The 16,346-nt window shown below is 34.7% G+C and overlaps 1 protein-coding gene across 4 annotated transcripts in view; it reads left to right on the forward strand.

Annotated features, from left to right (window-relative positions):
* The window catches only part of LOC149540067 (Galactose oxidase/kelch repeat superfamily protein), a 289,836-nt gene that overhangs the window by 246,863 nt on the left and 26,627 nt on the right, over positions 1-16,346 (forward strand). For all 4 annotated transcript variants that reach the window (XR_016356343.1, XM_089801257.1, XM_089801256.1 and 1 more), the window contains one exon: positions 9,879-9,979. Coding sequence is in view for 3 of the 4 variants with exons in the window: in XM_089801257.1 (XP_089657383.1) it covers positions 9,879-9,979 (101 nt within the window). In the remaining variant the exon portion in view is untranslated. The remainder of the gene's footprint in view (positions 1-9,878; positions 9,980-16,346) is intronic.

A 16,346-nucleotide genomic window follows, 5' to 3' on the forward strand; every position in this document is an offset into this window, starting at 1 on the left:
ATTGAGCATTAAGGGGGGGTATTAAAATAACCTTCATGTTTCTTTTTAATGCTCACTATTGTATCTTATTATATCTCTGTAAATATTAGAATGTTTTTAATATTTAGGTTTAGTCTAGAATAGAATGTTTCTATTCTATTTGACTCTCCTCTTTGTATATATAGATCAGTTTGATCTCTAATTAATTCATTCAAGTATTCCGCCATTTACATTTGTAACAAGAACTTCACTTGCCAACTTGTACACCATAAGATCTGTGCTCCCGGTAGATACATCATGTAGCTACAATAGGTAGGGCCTCAGATATAAACATAAGTTTGAAATTGCTAGCCATGTGCTTTTTAGTCTAAAAACCATGGTAAAAAAGTAATGACGTGCTTTTCAATTACAAAAGCATGTGCTTTTGTCACAAAAATCGCTACCCTTATGCATTCTATCACTAGCATGAGTAATGGCACACTTTTAGGAATGAAATGACGGCGAAGAATATTCTACTTAGAGGGATCTCATATGGAGGTCTGGGGGTGGTGACGATAAAAAGGATGGCAAGAGTATCCACAAAGGCCAAGTAGCATGTGTAGCAAGTTGTTGATTCTTCATGCACTGTTTTAATTGGACAATAAAGTTATTGTTTATCACATTGACATTGTTTTTTTAGATATGCATAGTGTTGTTTGTAATAACATGCCTTTGAGACTTCAACCAGATAGAGGATTTCAACAAATTGTAGAGTTAAAACAAGGGCCCCAGTATATTATAACTGTTAAAGTATAGCTTCAGCGGAAGTGAAGAATACTGTATATATTTTAAGTATATGATCTGTGGCTTATATATATATATATATATATATATATATATATATATATATATATATATATATATATATATATATATATATATCTCTGTGTGCGCGCGCGCTAATTGCTGTTTTGTGTTTACTAATCTATACTTACCTAGATGGTTTTGATTGCTATCATTTAATGTTTATATTGGTTAACTAACCAATCGTTATTCTAAGAATCATGAACCCATATGACCATGGGCCACATAGAGTCATGTCTATACGGGAACATGACTCTTTACTATTATATTTAATATACAATTGCTGGTGAAGAGAATCATCAATCAAACGGTAATGATCTCCTTCCTTCAGCAATTCAATCTGCACTCTAAACAATAAACATTATCAAGTCATTTCAAATCAATATCATAAGTCTGAAACAGTATATCTCTGTCTTGAACTAGTATCGACTCCAGATTCGGTGAGCATACATATTGAATTGGATAAATATCATATTGATATTTTTGCAGTAATAATCAGAACATATAAAAGCATATATCCGTGTCTCTCTATCAGAGATCCTTGGAGATCTTTCACATGTATTAGAGCCATCCTGATAGAGAACCCTGATATAAAATTTGATTAAATTCCAGAATTGTTAATATCAGATTTTAAATCTTTCCAAATCAAAATGGTGAATCATGTAAGATTAGAGGATAGACTTGAAGGGGCTTCAAGCTTTTCTTCATGGAAAATTCGAGTTATGATCATTCTACGAGAAATGGAATTAGAAGAATACATAGAGGCAAATAAACTAATGCCTGAAAATGATCCAAATAAAACTACATCAAAAAGGCACAACAACAAAGTCATGAATATAATTATAGACTCTATGAAGGATCACATTCTTCCTTCTATATCGAGTCTCAAAACTGCTTTTGAGATGTTCTCTACAATGAAGAATATTTTTGAAATTAACTATACTAGCAGATTGCTAACATTAAAGCAAGATCCTCTATATATCAAAATGAACAATGGAGAATCAATTATGTCTTATTTCTTAAGAATTTCTGAATTGAAAGATCAACTTGCAACTATTGGAAGCCCGGTAGATGATAACAAACTTAGCATTATAGTTTTAAAGGGACTACCACTATTTTGGGAAATCTTAATTCGTGGTCTAAGCTCTCGACCTAGTCTTCCTGAATTTGAACTACTAAAAATGAATGTACTCAAGAAGAGTCAAGATTAGTTTCCAGAGGAATCAACTTAAATCAAGAGGGAGAAATTCAAGCTCTTCATGCTAACTCCAACAATAAAGATAAGAAAGGTAAATTCAAACAGAACAGAAAGGAGTTCAACAAATCATACAAGAAATGGGATTAGTCAAATATACAATGTTTCAAATGTGACAATTTGGTCACACTCATAACTAGGTCATGTGCATTTTCGAGCCTTATCATCAATAGGAAAAATTGTAAAAGGGTTACCTAGTCTCAAACTTGATCATTTAGGCATTTGCAAAGTTTGTGCTCTAGGCAAAAACACAAAGAAATCCTTTCGTAAAATGTACACAAATCAAATTCTATACTAGAACTTATTCATACTAATCTATGCAGTCTCATGTTTGTACCTTCCCTAAATGGATGCCTCTATTATGTAATCGTTATAGATGATTATTCTAGGAGAACTTGGATCTACTTCCTTAAACGAAAGGAATCACTTGAAGTATTATCTAAATTCAAAGAATTGAAAGCCCTAGTTGAAATCAGTCTGGACAGAAAATTAAAACCCTAAGATCTGATAATGGAGGTGAATACATCTCTGAAATTTTTAAAGATTTTTTCATTACTGTTGGGATTAAGAGGGAGTTTTTTGTACCATAGAATCCTCAACAGAATGGAGTTGAACGGAAGAACAGATCCATTATTGAATCAGTCAGAGCTATGATGCATGACCAAAATCTTCATACCTCTTTTTGGGTTGAAGCTTCAAATATTGCAATTTATATTCAAAATAGATGTCCACACTCAATATTGGAAAATACAACTCCTGAAGAAGTATTTATAGGCATCAAACTAGAGCTAAGTCATCTAAGAATATTGGGGTTTCTTGTTTATATACATATGCCCAAAGAAAAGAGAACAAAATTAGAACCCTCTGGAAAGAAGGGTATACTTATTGGATATAGTGAATCAACCAAAGGTTACAGGATCGATGTCCCTAGTCAAGGAACCATGGAAGTTAATAGAGATGTAAAATTTGAAGAAGACATTGCCTTTAATCTTTCAAAGAACATTGATGAAACATATGTAGAACCTACTTCTGAACAAGATCAGGATCAATTAGTAGAGAATGAGAAGAAGGATGATTCTGAACATACTACACCTATTATTCCAAATTCTGAAAATACTAAAAACTCTATCAACAAAAAGAGACCACTATGGGCTAGAAAATGATAGAAAAAAATCACATAGAACCAAATGAAGTAGTCAAAGAAAGCAAGAGAACTAGAAATCAATCTTGCTATGTAACACTTGTTTCTGAACTCATCAAAACAAAGCCTACAAATGTTGAAGAAGCCTTATCAAGCAAATCATGGAAAGATGCAATGATTGAGGAATATCAATCAATACTAAAAAATGATGTGTGGGATGTTGTACCTAGACCTAAGAACAAATCAATTGTCTCTTCTAAATGGTTATACAAAATCAAACATGCACTTGATGGAAGCATTGAAAAATACAAAGCCAAATTTATGACTCGGGGATTTTCACAGAACAAAGGAATTGATTATGAAGAAACATATGCTCCATTCGCTCGGTACACATCTGTTAGAACTATTATAGCAATTGCAGCATCCAAAAGAAGGAAGATGCATCAAATGGATGTCAAAACAACATTTCTAAATGGTGAAATTGAAGAAGTATATATTGAGCAACCAGAAGGATTTATCACTCGTAACAAAGACTTCCATGTGTGTAAATTAAAGAAAGCACTTAAACAAGCCCCCGGGGCTTGGTATGAAAGAATAGACAACTACTTCACAAAATTAGGGTACTCCAAGAATGAAGCTGACCCTAACATATATTTTAAAATAGATGGAAATGATATGATCATTCTTGTTTTATATGTGGATGACTTGCTAATAACAGGCGAAGAACATCTTACAGCTAAATGCAAACAGGAATTAATAGCAGAATTTGATATAAAAGACCAAGGACTTCTCCATTACTTTCTAGGTCTAGAAGTCTGGCAAAAGGAGAACTACATCTTCTTAAATCAAGGAAAATACACTATTGATATTTTGACTAAGTTTGGAATGATGGACTATAAACCTGTTACTACTCCTATGGAAGCTAACTTACATACATTGAAAAATGATGGATTTGAATCTGAATCTACTAATCCTACTTACTATAAACAGATCATTGGATCCCTAATGTACTTGGTTAATACTAGGCCAAATATCTGGTATGCAACCAATACATTAAGTCAATTCATGTGTGAACCAAAGAAGATTCATCTCATGGCAGCTGAGCATATTTTACGATATTTGAGAGGTTCTATTGGTATGGGACTCGAATAAAATCAAGTTGAAATCAATCTTCATGGATATTCAGACTATGATTGGGCAGGCAGTTCTACTGAATGTAAGAGTACAACGGGATGTTGTTTCAGCCTTGGATCTACAATGATTTCTTGGTTTAGCAGAAAACAATCTTCAGTTGCCTTAAGTTCCACTGAAGCAGAATATATAGCCTCATCCATGGGAGCCAAAGAAGCAGTGTGGTTATGGAAGTTACTAGTTGGGTTGTTCAAGAAACCGCTGAAGCCAACTATCATTCACTGCGACAATTAAAGCTATATCAAGCTCTCAGCAAATCCAGTTTCTCACAATCGATCTAACCATATTGAGATACCTTATCATTATATTAGGGATATGGTAGATCAAGACGTTATCAGATTAGAGTACATAAGTAGGGTTCATGGCCATGGTAGTTAAGAATCATGAACCCGTATGGCCATGACCATACATGGCCTTTGGCCACATAGAATCATGTCCATATGGAAACGCGACTCTTTACTATTATATTTAATATACAATTGCTGGTGAAGAGAATCATCAATCAAACGATAATGATCTCCTTCCTTCAGCTATTCAATCTGCAGTCTAAACAATAAACATTATCAAGTCATTTCAAATCGATATCATAAGTCTAAAACAGTATATCTCTGTCTTGAATTAGTATTGACTCCAGATTTGGTGAGCATACATATTGAATTGGATAAATATCATATCAATATTTTTGCAGTAATAATTAGAGCATTTGAAAGCATATATCCGTGTCTCTCTATCAGAGATCCCTAGATCTTTTACAATAACTACACCATGCCGTCATCCAAGAGGATATAGAAGAAGAAATTAAGAAGGTGGTCGAAGAACTTCTTGAGATGGGCTTCATAAGGCATAGTTGTAGTCCATTGTCATCTTCAGTAATTTTGGTTTAGAAAAAGGATCACACTAATGTGATTGTGCATTGATTACAGGGCCTTTAGAAAGAAACCCATCAAGAATAAATATCCTATTCCAAGGGTTGATGCACTCATAGATGTATAATGAGATAAAGATATTGAGGAGACAACTTTCAGGTGTCACTGTGGATACTTTGAAGTTTTTATCTTGCCTTTTAAACTCACTTGTGCTCCAACCACTCTTCAATCATGTATGAAGCATGTATTTAGAAAGCGACTTAAAATTGTTCTAGCATTCTTAGATGATATCTTAATTTATAGTAGAACTCCAGAGGAGCATCTGAAACAAGTAGATAAGGTTTTAGGTATTTTTCAACAATGATCTTCTTTGCAAAGTTGTGTGAAGTTTGTATAGTTTGACAAAGATTTTTTTGTTTGGGTCACATTATAAATGCCAAGGATGTTTGGGGAAATCAACAAAGGATCTAGGCAGTTATAGATTGGCCACCTCCCATCAATTTGATGGATTTTTGGGGTTTTGTTGTTATTATAGGTGATTTGTGAAAGAGTTTTCTCAGTTGGTTGTTCCTTTGATGAATTTGATAAAGAAATGATCTTTTGTATGGTTTGAGCATGCTCAAAAAACTGTTGCCAAGTTTGTGGAGGTAATGAGCTCAAGCCATGTACTTGCTATTCTCAATTTCTGATATGCTACAGGTCTGGAACAGTAAGATAATCACTCAGAAATCATACTCAACATCATACCTAACTTGCCACTACACGAGTTAACTACAATGCTTCCAACTTAATTCAAGAACCCTGGAAGGAAGATATAACAATCTCAAAACTGTATTCAATAATTGACTAATCTGACATAATTCTGAACTGATTCAGCAGGTATTATAGGTTGTACGAGTCTTTTTTGGACTTGACCACTTCAAATTTCATCTCCAAACTTAAGTTTTCTACCTTGAAACAGATGGCTGCCACCTCTCAACCAAGAAGGACCTCCAAAAGATCAGCACTGCCCTCCATCATTTTACATGCCTATCTCATAGGCACTTCTAGGTAATGATGGTACAACTTAATCAATGACCCCCAAACCTGCAACCTAAATTGTACAGCTTGCACTTTAGCCTCTCCATCAATTTCAAAATGACAATACTGAGTTCATTACCAGCAATTGTATTTTTCCCCAGATCATACGGCCATGAAGAACAAATACACCTTGCCTGACATTGATGGTACAGCCACGAAGAACAAGTACAACTTGACTGACATGGATTGTATGACCATGAGGAACAGATAAAACTTGCTTGACAACTTATCTACAGACAACACAGCCTTTGCAAACACACCAAAATGTTAGCCTGTCAAAGTGCCTCAAAAACCTCCATGGTTGGAAAATAACAATGTCAAGTTCAATGTGAACAATGGTGATCTTTGAAATAAGACTTCACAGGTCTAGTTAGGGATTATCTCTCGAATCCAACACCAGAAATCTAAAGAGGGTTTCAACCCTCTAAAGATCGTGGAAGGACTCATAGGTTTAATCTCACTGCATAACAGTATCAATCAACAAACATATAGGCAAATGAACCCCTCAAACTCTTTTTATAGCTTTTGAAGGGAAAACACCCAATCAAAAAATATAAAATAAGTCATCTTCCCACCCAAATGATCTTAAAAATAATTAATAATCTTTTGATATTACATTCAAATTGTAGACTAATAATAAACTATTAGAACATAAGTGAATTTTTAAAATTATTCGCCATGGTTGTAGAAAGTACTGCAATGACATTGGAATCCGATTTTGAGCATGCCATGATGATGTCGAAGCAGTAAAGTGATTTCCTAAAAGTAGATGATCTCTCCAAGAAGTTTGGATACCACCCGAAAGGTTAGAAAACACTCTTGAAAGTGTTATTATGATCTTAATTGCAAACTGAGCTCATTGTAGCCAGTAGAAACTAAAGAAAACTGAAAGGGAAACACATTGAACACATGATTTTGGGGAGTAAATAACTTAATTGTATACAAAGCTAAAATTCAAATGTATAGATTTTGCCAATGCAAAGCTTGGCACAAAACAGTCTACTTCTGATTCACATGATGAGGTTACAAACATACTATCACTTTAGCAAAATGACAACTGAAAGACATTATTGTTATTTTCTCTCTTGTTAAAAGGAGTTTTGCTTTTTTATTGCTGGTGGTGTTGTCCATCAAAAGAGTCAATCTTGGAGCTATCCTTCTTTACATCTGCATTCTTGGGTCATTCAAAAAATGAATAGAAGATGAATTCCCTTTGCCCCCATGAAAAACAATAAACCCATGCCACCCATCTATGCCTTGACAATTCCTTTTAAGAGCATAAAGAGGACACCTAGACATGCACATGAGCACAAGGATTTGAAGGTTGGAGTTTTAAAAATGTTGTTACAAAAATACTGGAACCTTTGAATTAGGCACGTACCAACTTGCTGGGCTATCTCTTGCATTCCAGTATTTCAACCATGGTTACTTGACTTGTTGGAAACTCACCAATATCAATGAGCCTGAAGATGAGTAGAGCTAAATGAGTCCTACGGACTGAAACCCAAATTTTGGAAAGTCTACCAAACTTGCTAGATTCACCAGGTTTTGAGCCTCACACTAGCTATCAAAATACCGGTGGAAAAGATGGAATCTTTGTTATGTTGTCTTTTGTGTGAATATTGTTGATCCATTTTTCCATCAGGAAACCAGTTGATAGCTCGCCATCTTTATTTGTTTTGCATGGCAACGAGGAAATAGAATGCACAAAAACCAGCAAATTATTGAACAATAATTAAACCTCTTACACAACAATACTAAATATGAAACAATTGGTTCTCTTCTATGTCTGTAATAGTTGTAGGAAGGTACAAACACTTGCTCATACCAAGTCTAGTTCATTAGCTCATTCCATCAATTTCTATTCAGAAAGAAATCAATTTATTGATAATAATTAATATAAAACATAAATCACTTCAAGATGCTTTAGGGATGTAATGCATGAAAAGTACGAGTTGCCTTTGTATTAATGGTTATAAAAGTGTGTATATAGTCTTAAGAGATTATACAATCATAAACATTTCAAGTGCTCATCATAGCCTTGTGAAAAGCAATAAATTTATGAAAATTATGTCCGCCATGAAGGTCTATGTGGTCTCAAAGGCCTTAATTTTGGCTTGTTGGTGGAGTTTTCACCCCTCAATCCTTCCAAGGGGTGCTGCCCCTTGGCCTTGATGGGTGCTGCCATCTCCAGACCCTTGCTCTCATATTAGAGAGCCAAATAGAATCCTTTTGGGCCATGCCATATGAAAAACTATTTTCCAATTCTTTTGAGTTTTTCCCAACTGAATTCCGAGTAATTGAATTGCATTTATACTTTTGGTTTGCCAAGTCAATCCCAATCTCAAGTAATGCCAGTGCAGACTTGTATATGAGTTTAGGAACAGATATAAAGCTAGTAATGTTGCAGCAAGTGGTGTAGGCTCCTCTCTACCATAGTTCATGACCTATGTTGCAATTTGATGTTTTTGTTTTTGATGCCTTGGATATTATACTCCATGAGTTTTTACATGCAAAACAATTGAGAATGTGTATATTATAAAAAATGATTTTTTTCTTATACTCAAATCATCTTCTGCGCTCATTCAATTGATGTAGATTTATATATGTGATTTAGTATCTTCTAGTTGATCAGTTTATTGTCTTTAAAGTTGACTTATTGAAAGGTGCATGGTAAAAGCTTTTAAAGTTTTAATGCTTCAAAAACTTTATGTTTCATGATTTCTCAATTTGGCAAAGTCTTTTGTAAGTACTAGTGCTGAATCTGATGTAAGTAAAAAATCAGCCTGCTGAGTCCAAATAAAAGATCAACCTGGGGAGTCCAGGTATCGTGTCTATGATTTCAAGCAAAGCAATTGAACCTTGTACAGTGAAGTTGTATTCAGAAGGGCAGGCCATTGTGCCACAGATTCTCATAGATAAACATGTAAATCTCCTTCACTTTGATCATGCTTGGTCATTGCAGTAGCAGACATATTTCCTTCTTTACCTCGTTACATATGCTAGTTGTTCTTTTATTATTCTACAGTGTAACACATTACCTTTGCAAGTTTCCTTGTTTGGCTTTTACCTTTTTTATTGTTTGCTTTGATTTTTTCTTCATTGCTTGGATGCATATGATCCACGTATTGTATCCTAGAACCCTTTCTTGAGTCTTTTTGAGTGTACATTAAAAGATGCTTTGTACCTTTCCCTATTTAGAGGTTGACCTAGTAGAGTATAAAGGTTTGCATGAACTTGACAGGCTTGAGGGTCAATTTCATAGATTTAATGTGGATTTGTAACTTAAATTTGATTCTTCTATTTGATATGAATATATGGCTGCAATGGATATCTCTTTTATCAAAACATAATTTTCAACCAGAAATATCTACAATCGGGCACTTTGTTTTTTTTCTTCTTCTTATATATGTATTTGTTATTTATTTATCTCTGGACTAATTTATTATCCTTTCTCTTTTATGTGGCTTATGTCACCAATAATTTGTCCATTTTCTTTTTTTTCCTTGTCTATAATGTGCAGATGATCCAATGGCAAAGACTGCACCTCTATCTCCTAGAAGCCACTTGTCTGCCATGAAAAATACTGAACAGAATCAAGATTCCTCATTGGTTGATGCCAAAGTAAGTTTCTTTCTAAATGGCCTTCCATTTGTATTTCTCTTATCGTTTTGAATTTGCAACTGTCTATCACTTTGCAATCTGTCAGAAGAGTAGTTGATCTTCTCCATTTAGTGCCAAGTCAAGCCAGAATTCTTAAGTGATAGCAAGAAGTGGAAATTTTATTGAAGAATGGAATATATAAAAGATGACAGGATTGCTTGATCTACTAATAATGTGGATTAGAAAATGTACAGTATCTATATTGAACCTATATTTTCGGCTCCTAATGATTGTGGATTAGAACATGTACACTGTAAATGTGATATCCCCATCCTCGTATGGGGTAAAAAAAAAATTATATTAATTACAAAAGAAATATTTGAACAACAAATAATAATTCAAATATAAATAAATAAATAGTAAAATATGATGAAATAAAATTTCTAAAGACACTAAGTTGCAATTAATTTATTTTGAATCTCTTAAAAGATCATTCCCTAAATGGAATAAGATTTATGAGAGGAAACAAAAACATAGAAATGACTATCCTTATTGGAGAGAGCAATAATCATTGAATAGATAGCAATATAGAAACCTACAAATGGTTTAGTAAAATAATATAATTATAGGTCTTATAATATAAACAAATAATAATAAATTAAATAAAAGAAACTATATAACAAGATTACAATAAAGCTTAAAAAATAATATTGACAATATTAAATCTATCAATGATTATGAAATAAGCTTAAGGACACGTGTCTTAGATTCCCAAAAGATGCAACATTTGGATCTTCAACGTATACATATTAAATCCATTCCATATATCATGGGGAGACTAGGGAAGACAAATCACACTATAAGAGGAGGAAAAAGGGAAGCGAAAGAGGAGTCATTGTATCCACGTGAACAAGAAGTTACCAGCAGTGATCAAACACAATCACCTCCACGTGGCACGAGTAACAAGGAGAGAATGTAATAACCAGATCACAGAGGAGAAGTATAGAATGATTCAGAGATTGGGAAGTTCTAAACAAGCAGAGCAGACTATCATGTACCACCTTTCCTATCGTCTTTCTAGGTCACGAGGTGACCAAATCTACCTGGAAGAAGAAGCAATAAAAATGAAGAAGTTAATAATAAGAAACAAAATCTTGAACCAGTTTATGTTGTTAGAAGAAACCGAGTGAAATTAATAACAAGCCGGCAGCAATAGCTAAACATGGACAATAATCGAACAAGTCCAAACCTCAATGATAGAATACACTCCACACAACCAGCTTGCCTACATGGATGGATACCAAACAATACAGTCAGCAGAGGTTTGTGCTCCAAATAAATAAATAAATAAATGGCAGACAAGACCATAGATCACTCAACCAAGTCTTGTAAGAGTCGCTGGGTATAAATATTATAAGGCGAGACAGGATAAGAAAAGAAGTGGAATGAGCGGAGAATAGAAAGATAGCAATACAAATAATAGGAGATGCAGTGCTACTAAGGGATAGAGATTGATGTTAGAACCAATAAATGATAGATGATATTAAGGACAAAATTACTATGAAATAATGACAGTGAATTCAGAATTCCAAGGGAAAAATAGATATCACTTGCAATAGATTTCCTTATCATGATACACAAGCAGCTTTGGATCAAACACAGATTATATATATATAGGGGAAGGAAGAGATATTCGAATTCTAAAAGAGTATATTACAGAATGAAGGGAGACATTAACAGAAAAGAGAATAAGTGGTAAAGAATAAACAAGAAGCAGCAGAACAAATAAAGCAAGAAAGTAATAAGCCAGTCAACTGGTGAATAACAGTGCATGTAGAAAGAAGACTAAAACAAGATAGCAATATCATAATCCACGGGATAGCAGATTGGATGATAATCGAACTATAACTAGGTTATAGAATACACTGTAATCACAGAGACATAAATATTAAGCAGAGGACATGGAGCGATTGGAACTAACAAATCACTTGGCATGTATAAAGAATAACAATGCCCGGTAAGAGATAATTCAGTCCTAGAGATAAGAAGATAATAATATTAAAGAAATGTTATCATTGAAGAGATTGTATCCATCACAGAGGTATAGTGCAAAACCCTTTTAATAGTGGGGACAGTAAAAAGAACCATGTGTTGATGAAAGGATACAATTTCGTATTTAAGAACTAGAGGTATATTTTTATTTACTTATGTTGTAGAAATAAATGTACATAGAGAAAATTATGAATCTAAGATTGATAATCACATGAGATAAGAACTATATGGCTCTTATAGAAACCAAGTTAATCTTGGTAGAGGGCATCTATTGTGGATGTCGAGTTTCTCTAAAAGAGAACTCAGAGATTAGAGGACATTCGGAAATGAATGTCGAGATTGAAATCCCAGAAGAGATTTAAAGGAAATCTCTTAGAGACATTATATATTGTAGTGGTTAATCATATTCATATGTTAGAGACAAGAGACTTGGTTAGAGGTGGGATCTCTACCAAGTAGTGTTGTAATGAGCATAATCATTACCAGAGATCCCAGAGGCCTTAGGGAGACACTCTTCACATGACGATTTTCTAATCGAGAATTAGTTCTCATCAAAGGGTTAGTTAATCCGAGAAGAGTTCCTTTCGAAGGATTAGGAGGGTTAATAAGGGATAGTATTTAATTATTCAAATAATCCATTAGTTCTAACATGTTCTAGAATTTTAATGTGTATATTTTTATCATGGACTAACGATATTTTAATGTGTATATTTTATCATGTACATATGTGTGCCATGTTTGACACCTCTGGATATGGTACCACAATATGCTGTGCTATATCTAGTTTAGGGTATATGAAAGTGATCAAAATTTGCAAATATGACGTTAAAAGAATGTTTACAAACATATAGATTAATCACTAAAAAAATATGATGTGATAAATTTATTAATGTCCTAAATTTATTAATGTCCAACAAGAGAGCAGCAAGAGACTAAAAGCATACAACCAAGAAGATAGCCAACAGACAAAATGCTAAACGGTGTCCGAGAAAGAGCAACAAGAAAGCAAAAGAAAGATCGTCAAAGCAAGGACCAAGAGTCCTTCATTGGCAGGAAGAATTCTAGCATCGAAGGGTACCGCCCAAGGCGAAAAAGATCCGCAGACCATCTTTGAATATTGTCGGAGGAGTGATGCTACTAAATGAGTCCACTACGGGGCCTCATGGATCTAGAATGGTAGGTGGCAAGACTATTATGCAAATGCTTCACACCCCAAGTCGGAGACATTGGCGAGAAAAAGGCGATGATGAGCTGATTCGAGGCTTGGCTCTGGGGGAATAAAAGTTTCAGAGTGTGGTCGTGGAGTTGCATGGTCTCTTAGAGATAAAGTGCAAGGCATCGTTGTTCCATGTATCTGAAAAAGCTGAGAGCAATCTACACTCTTTGAACAAGTAGTAATATCTCCCTTTAATCTCATAATAGATAGAGCATAAAAAAATGAAATAGGTCTTTGTTTCCACCTTCACAAAAGTGCATAGCCGACAAATCCATTCCTCTCTACCCATAGGATGATCAGTCTGAATCCAAAGTTGACAAGAGCCAACTCTAAAGGAACGCAGAGAGATACGTAAGGCGTGGCTCCAACAGTGAGACAAATATCCTAGGCATGCAATAATCCCATCCTAGATATCCAAGAAGTACTCGGCATAAAATGTCATTCGTAGATAACCCCTAGGGGGATTACTCCAAGTCATGATATTATACTATTTATAAATATTAAGTTTGGCATGCTTGTTTAGCTCCTGCTACGAGGGGAGGACATAAGAAGGAGCATACAACGAGAGCTGAAAGGGAGGGAGGTGGTGAATCTTGATCCCAATCGGCCTCAATAGAGTAGTGGCCTTGAGCGTGCCAACAATGGGCCCTGGTAGCAGGATCGGAACTAGTGACATCAACTGAGGAGCAGCAAGCCTAGTAGGAGTATCTATGGCAACCATCCGCAGAGTTTGCAAAACCACTAAGGTGGTGAAGAAGCCAAACTAGATCAAAGATGGTCGAGTCTAAAAGGATGAGCTTTGGACTCCGCTAGGATAACACTGTGTGGGGTGGACCAATGGTATATGATGATGCGTCAAAGGACAAGAGTTTGGACCCATTCAATTGAGGCCCAACCACGAAACCATATAACAAAATAAATATTATAAACTAAAATATAAAAACCAAAACACATTTGAACAATTATTTCTAGGTTATGTTCCACACCCTTAAATTTATAAATAATGATGTATTATTCATATTTATAGTTTGTCTTTATCAAGGTGTTTTTAAAATGTCTTATCTAATAGCATATCCATTTTTAGACAAATCTGATCTCAAATAATAAGTTAAAACCTTAATAGTCATAACTTTGACGATACCATTCATGAGCAAGATAATATTTAATTTAATCTATCAAGACAACTTAACCTAAATGGTTTACATGGAAATACTTGGTTACTGAAAAAACCACTATGCTATCTACAAAAAAACTAATGGAACTGATCCATATGAGATTCTACATTAGGTGGTTCTGCAAGATGACCTGAATCGACAATGCCTTCTTGAGATTTCATTGGCCATGATGAACCTGTGAAGTATGAGATCCTTGAGAGAACAACAACAATTGCTCAACGTCTCTAGAATTCGGCACAAGTACAACACTTCAATTATTTCAATATCATGTGTCTAAAAGTTGAAAACATCAAACGCTCGACAAAATTAAGATAGAAGGAGACTTTATACTTGTCATCAGCATACATTCAACAACTAAGATACTAGGTCCTCCAAGAACCCTCAAATCCTAGTCCATTTCAAACTAGATCACAGTTCGGGTTTAGTTCCCTATGAGTTCGTATAGGGTCTGGACTTTGGCCAATAGACTGTGTTTGGTCCTACTAAACTGGGGGAAAACCGAGGAAGTATTTTCTTTCCCATAGTAAAACTTGGGAAGAATGTGGTTGTTTTTATTTATTTTTAACTTTTAAAAAAAAAAACTTTGCCTGGAAAGGTCAACTGAACTTTCCAATCCTAATTTTGACCACTAATCTTAAAAAGGTGAAGCCTATTTCATTTGTATATTTGGGAATTTACTTTTTTTTGTCTCGGTTGTTGCAACTTTGGTTAGAGTTGAAGGCTGATTGATGCATGCTTTGAGTTGGTTTGTGTGATATTCCTAAGCGGTTGAAGTGTGTTAAGAACCTTTCAACAATATTGAAGAGGAAGATTTCAATAGAAGAGGTAGGTGTTTGTTGTTTTTTCCCCTTGCGTCTTACTTGCAAATTGAAATGAACGCTCTAGTTTTGTTTTCATTGTTTCATTTTGTTTTGTGTCTTTGTATGTTGTTTATAGAATGTTAAGTACTTCTAGCTTTGCAAACTCCCAGTTTACAATAGACCCCAACTCTCCTTTTGGAAATATGTGGAAACATACAATTGCTACCAGGTGGAGGAGGTTATGTTTCGATTTGTAGTCAGTACGAAGAACAATATAACAACTCATATAGTTGAGTGGAAGCATAATTGTGCTTTATCTCTCAAATAAGCATCAAATTTTGTCCAGAAAACCCATGAGTCAATAGCAAGCCTCAAGGTTAAATGTCTAGATTGAAAATTGATGGAGTAGCATTTAATATTTTCTAAGGCTTTTCCAAAGGATGAGATGCTACTTTTCCAATTGCTTTGTCTACTTTTTCTTGCTCCTCAATATGCTTCATTACAATAACCTTGGTGAAAATGCTTTTTCTTTGAGGCTCACCATTACAATATTTTCTTTACAATGACCATTCGGACTATGTTTTTTCCTCAAGCTAGACTATCAATAGTCGAAACCTGTAGGGATATTTTTATTTTCCGATGTTAACAATGGTAAATTAGTTCAAGCACAAATGCAAACAACTTCCTATTGGGGAGAGTAGAGACCAATATTTGGCCACAAAAAAAGTATGGATGGAACAACAAAGACAAATGTTAACTATTGGTTAAATTAGAGATTAGGGAATCTGTAATGTTCTGATCTCTGAAGTGAAGGCACAAATCCTCTATATACCCAAATTCATTTCAGTTAGAGGGCATCAAATTGGAGGCCATGTACATTTTGGAAAGAGAGTGTCTAAGCCATATAGTAGTAGCTGCTAGTCGTACGGTGAATGTTGAAGGGTCATACGGTTGAACTGGGAGGCCGTACGGTTGAAAGTGGGAGGTCGTACGGTTGAGTTTGGGAAGTCGTACGGTTGAGGTTGTATGGTTGGGACTGGCAAGGTCATACAAGGTGATTAGAAGGCCGTACAGTGTGCAGAAGCTGACTTACAATGTTGGAAATGAGGCGAACGGTGGGGAGTAAGAAGTCGTACAGTGCTAGA

Source organism: Cupressus sempervirens, chromosome 9 (assembly GCF_028749045.1).
Source record: "Cupressus sempervirens isolate cs-2001-9-10 chromosome 9, ASM2874904v1, whole genome shotgun sequence".
Taxonomy (NCBI): domain Eukaryota; kingdom Viridiplantae; phylum Streptophyta; class Pinopsida; order Cupressales; family Cupressaceae; genus Cupressus; species Cupressus sempervirens.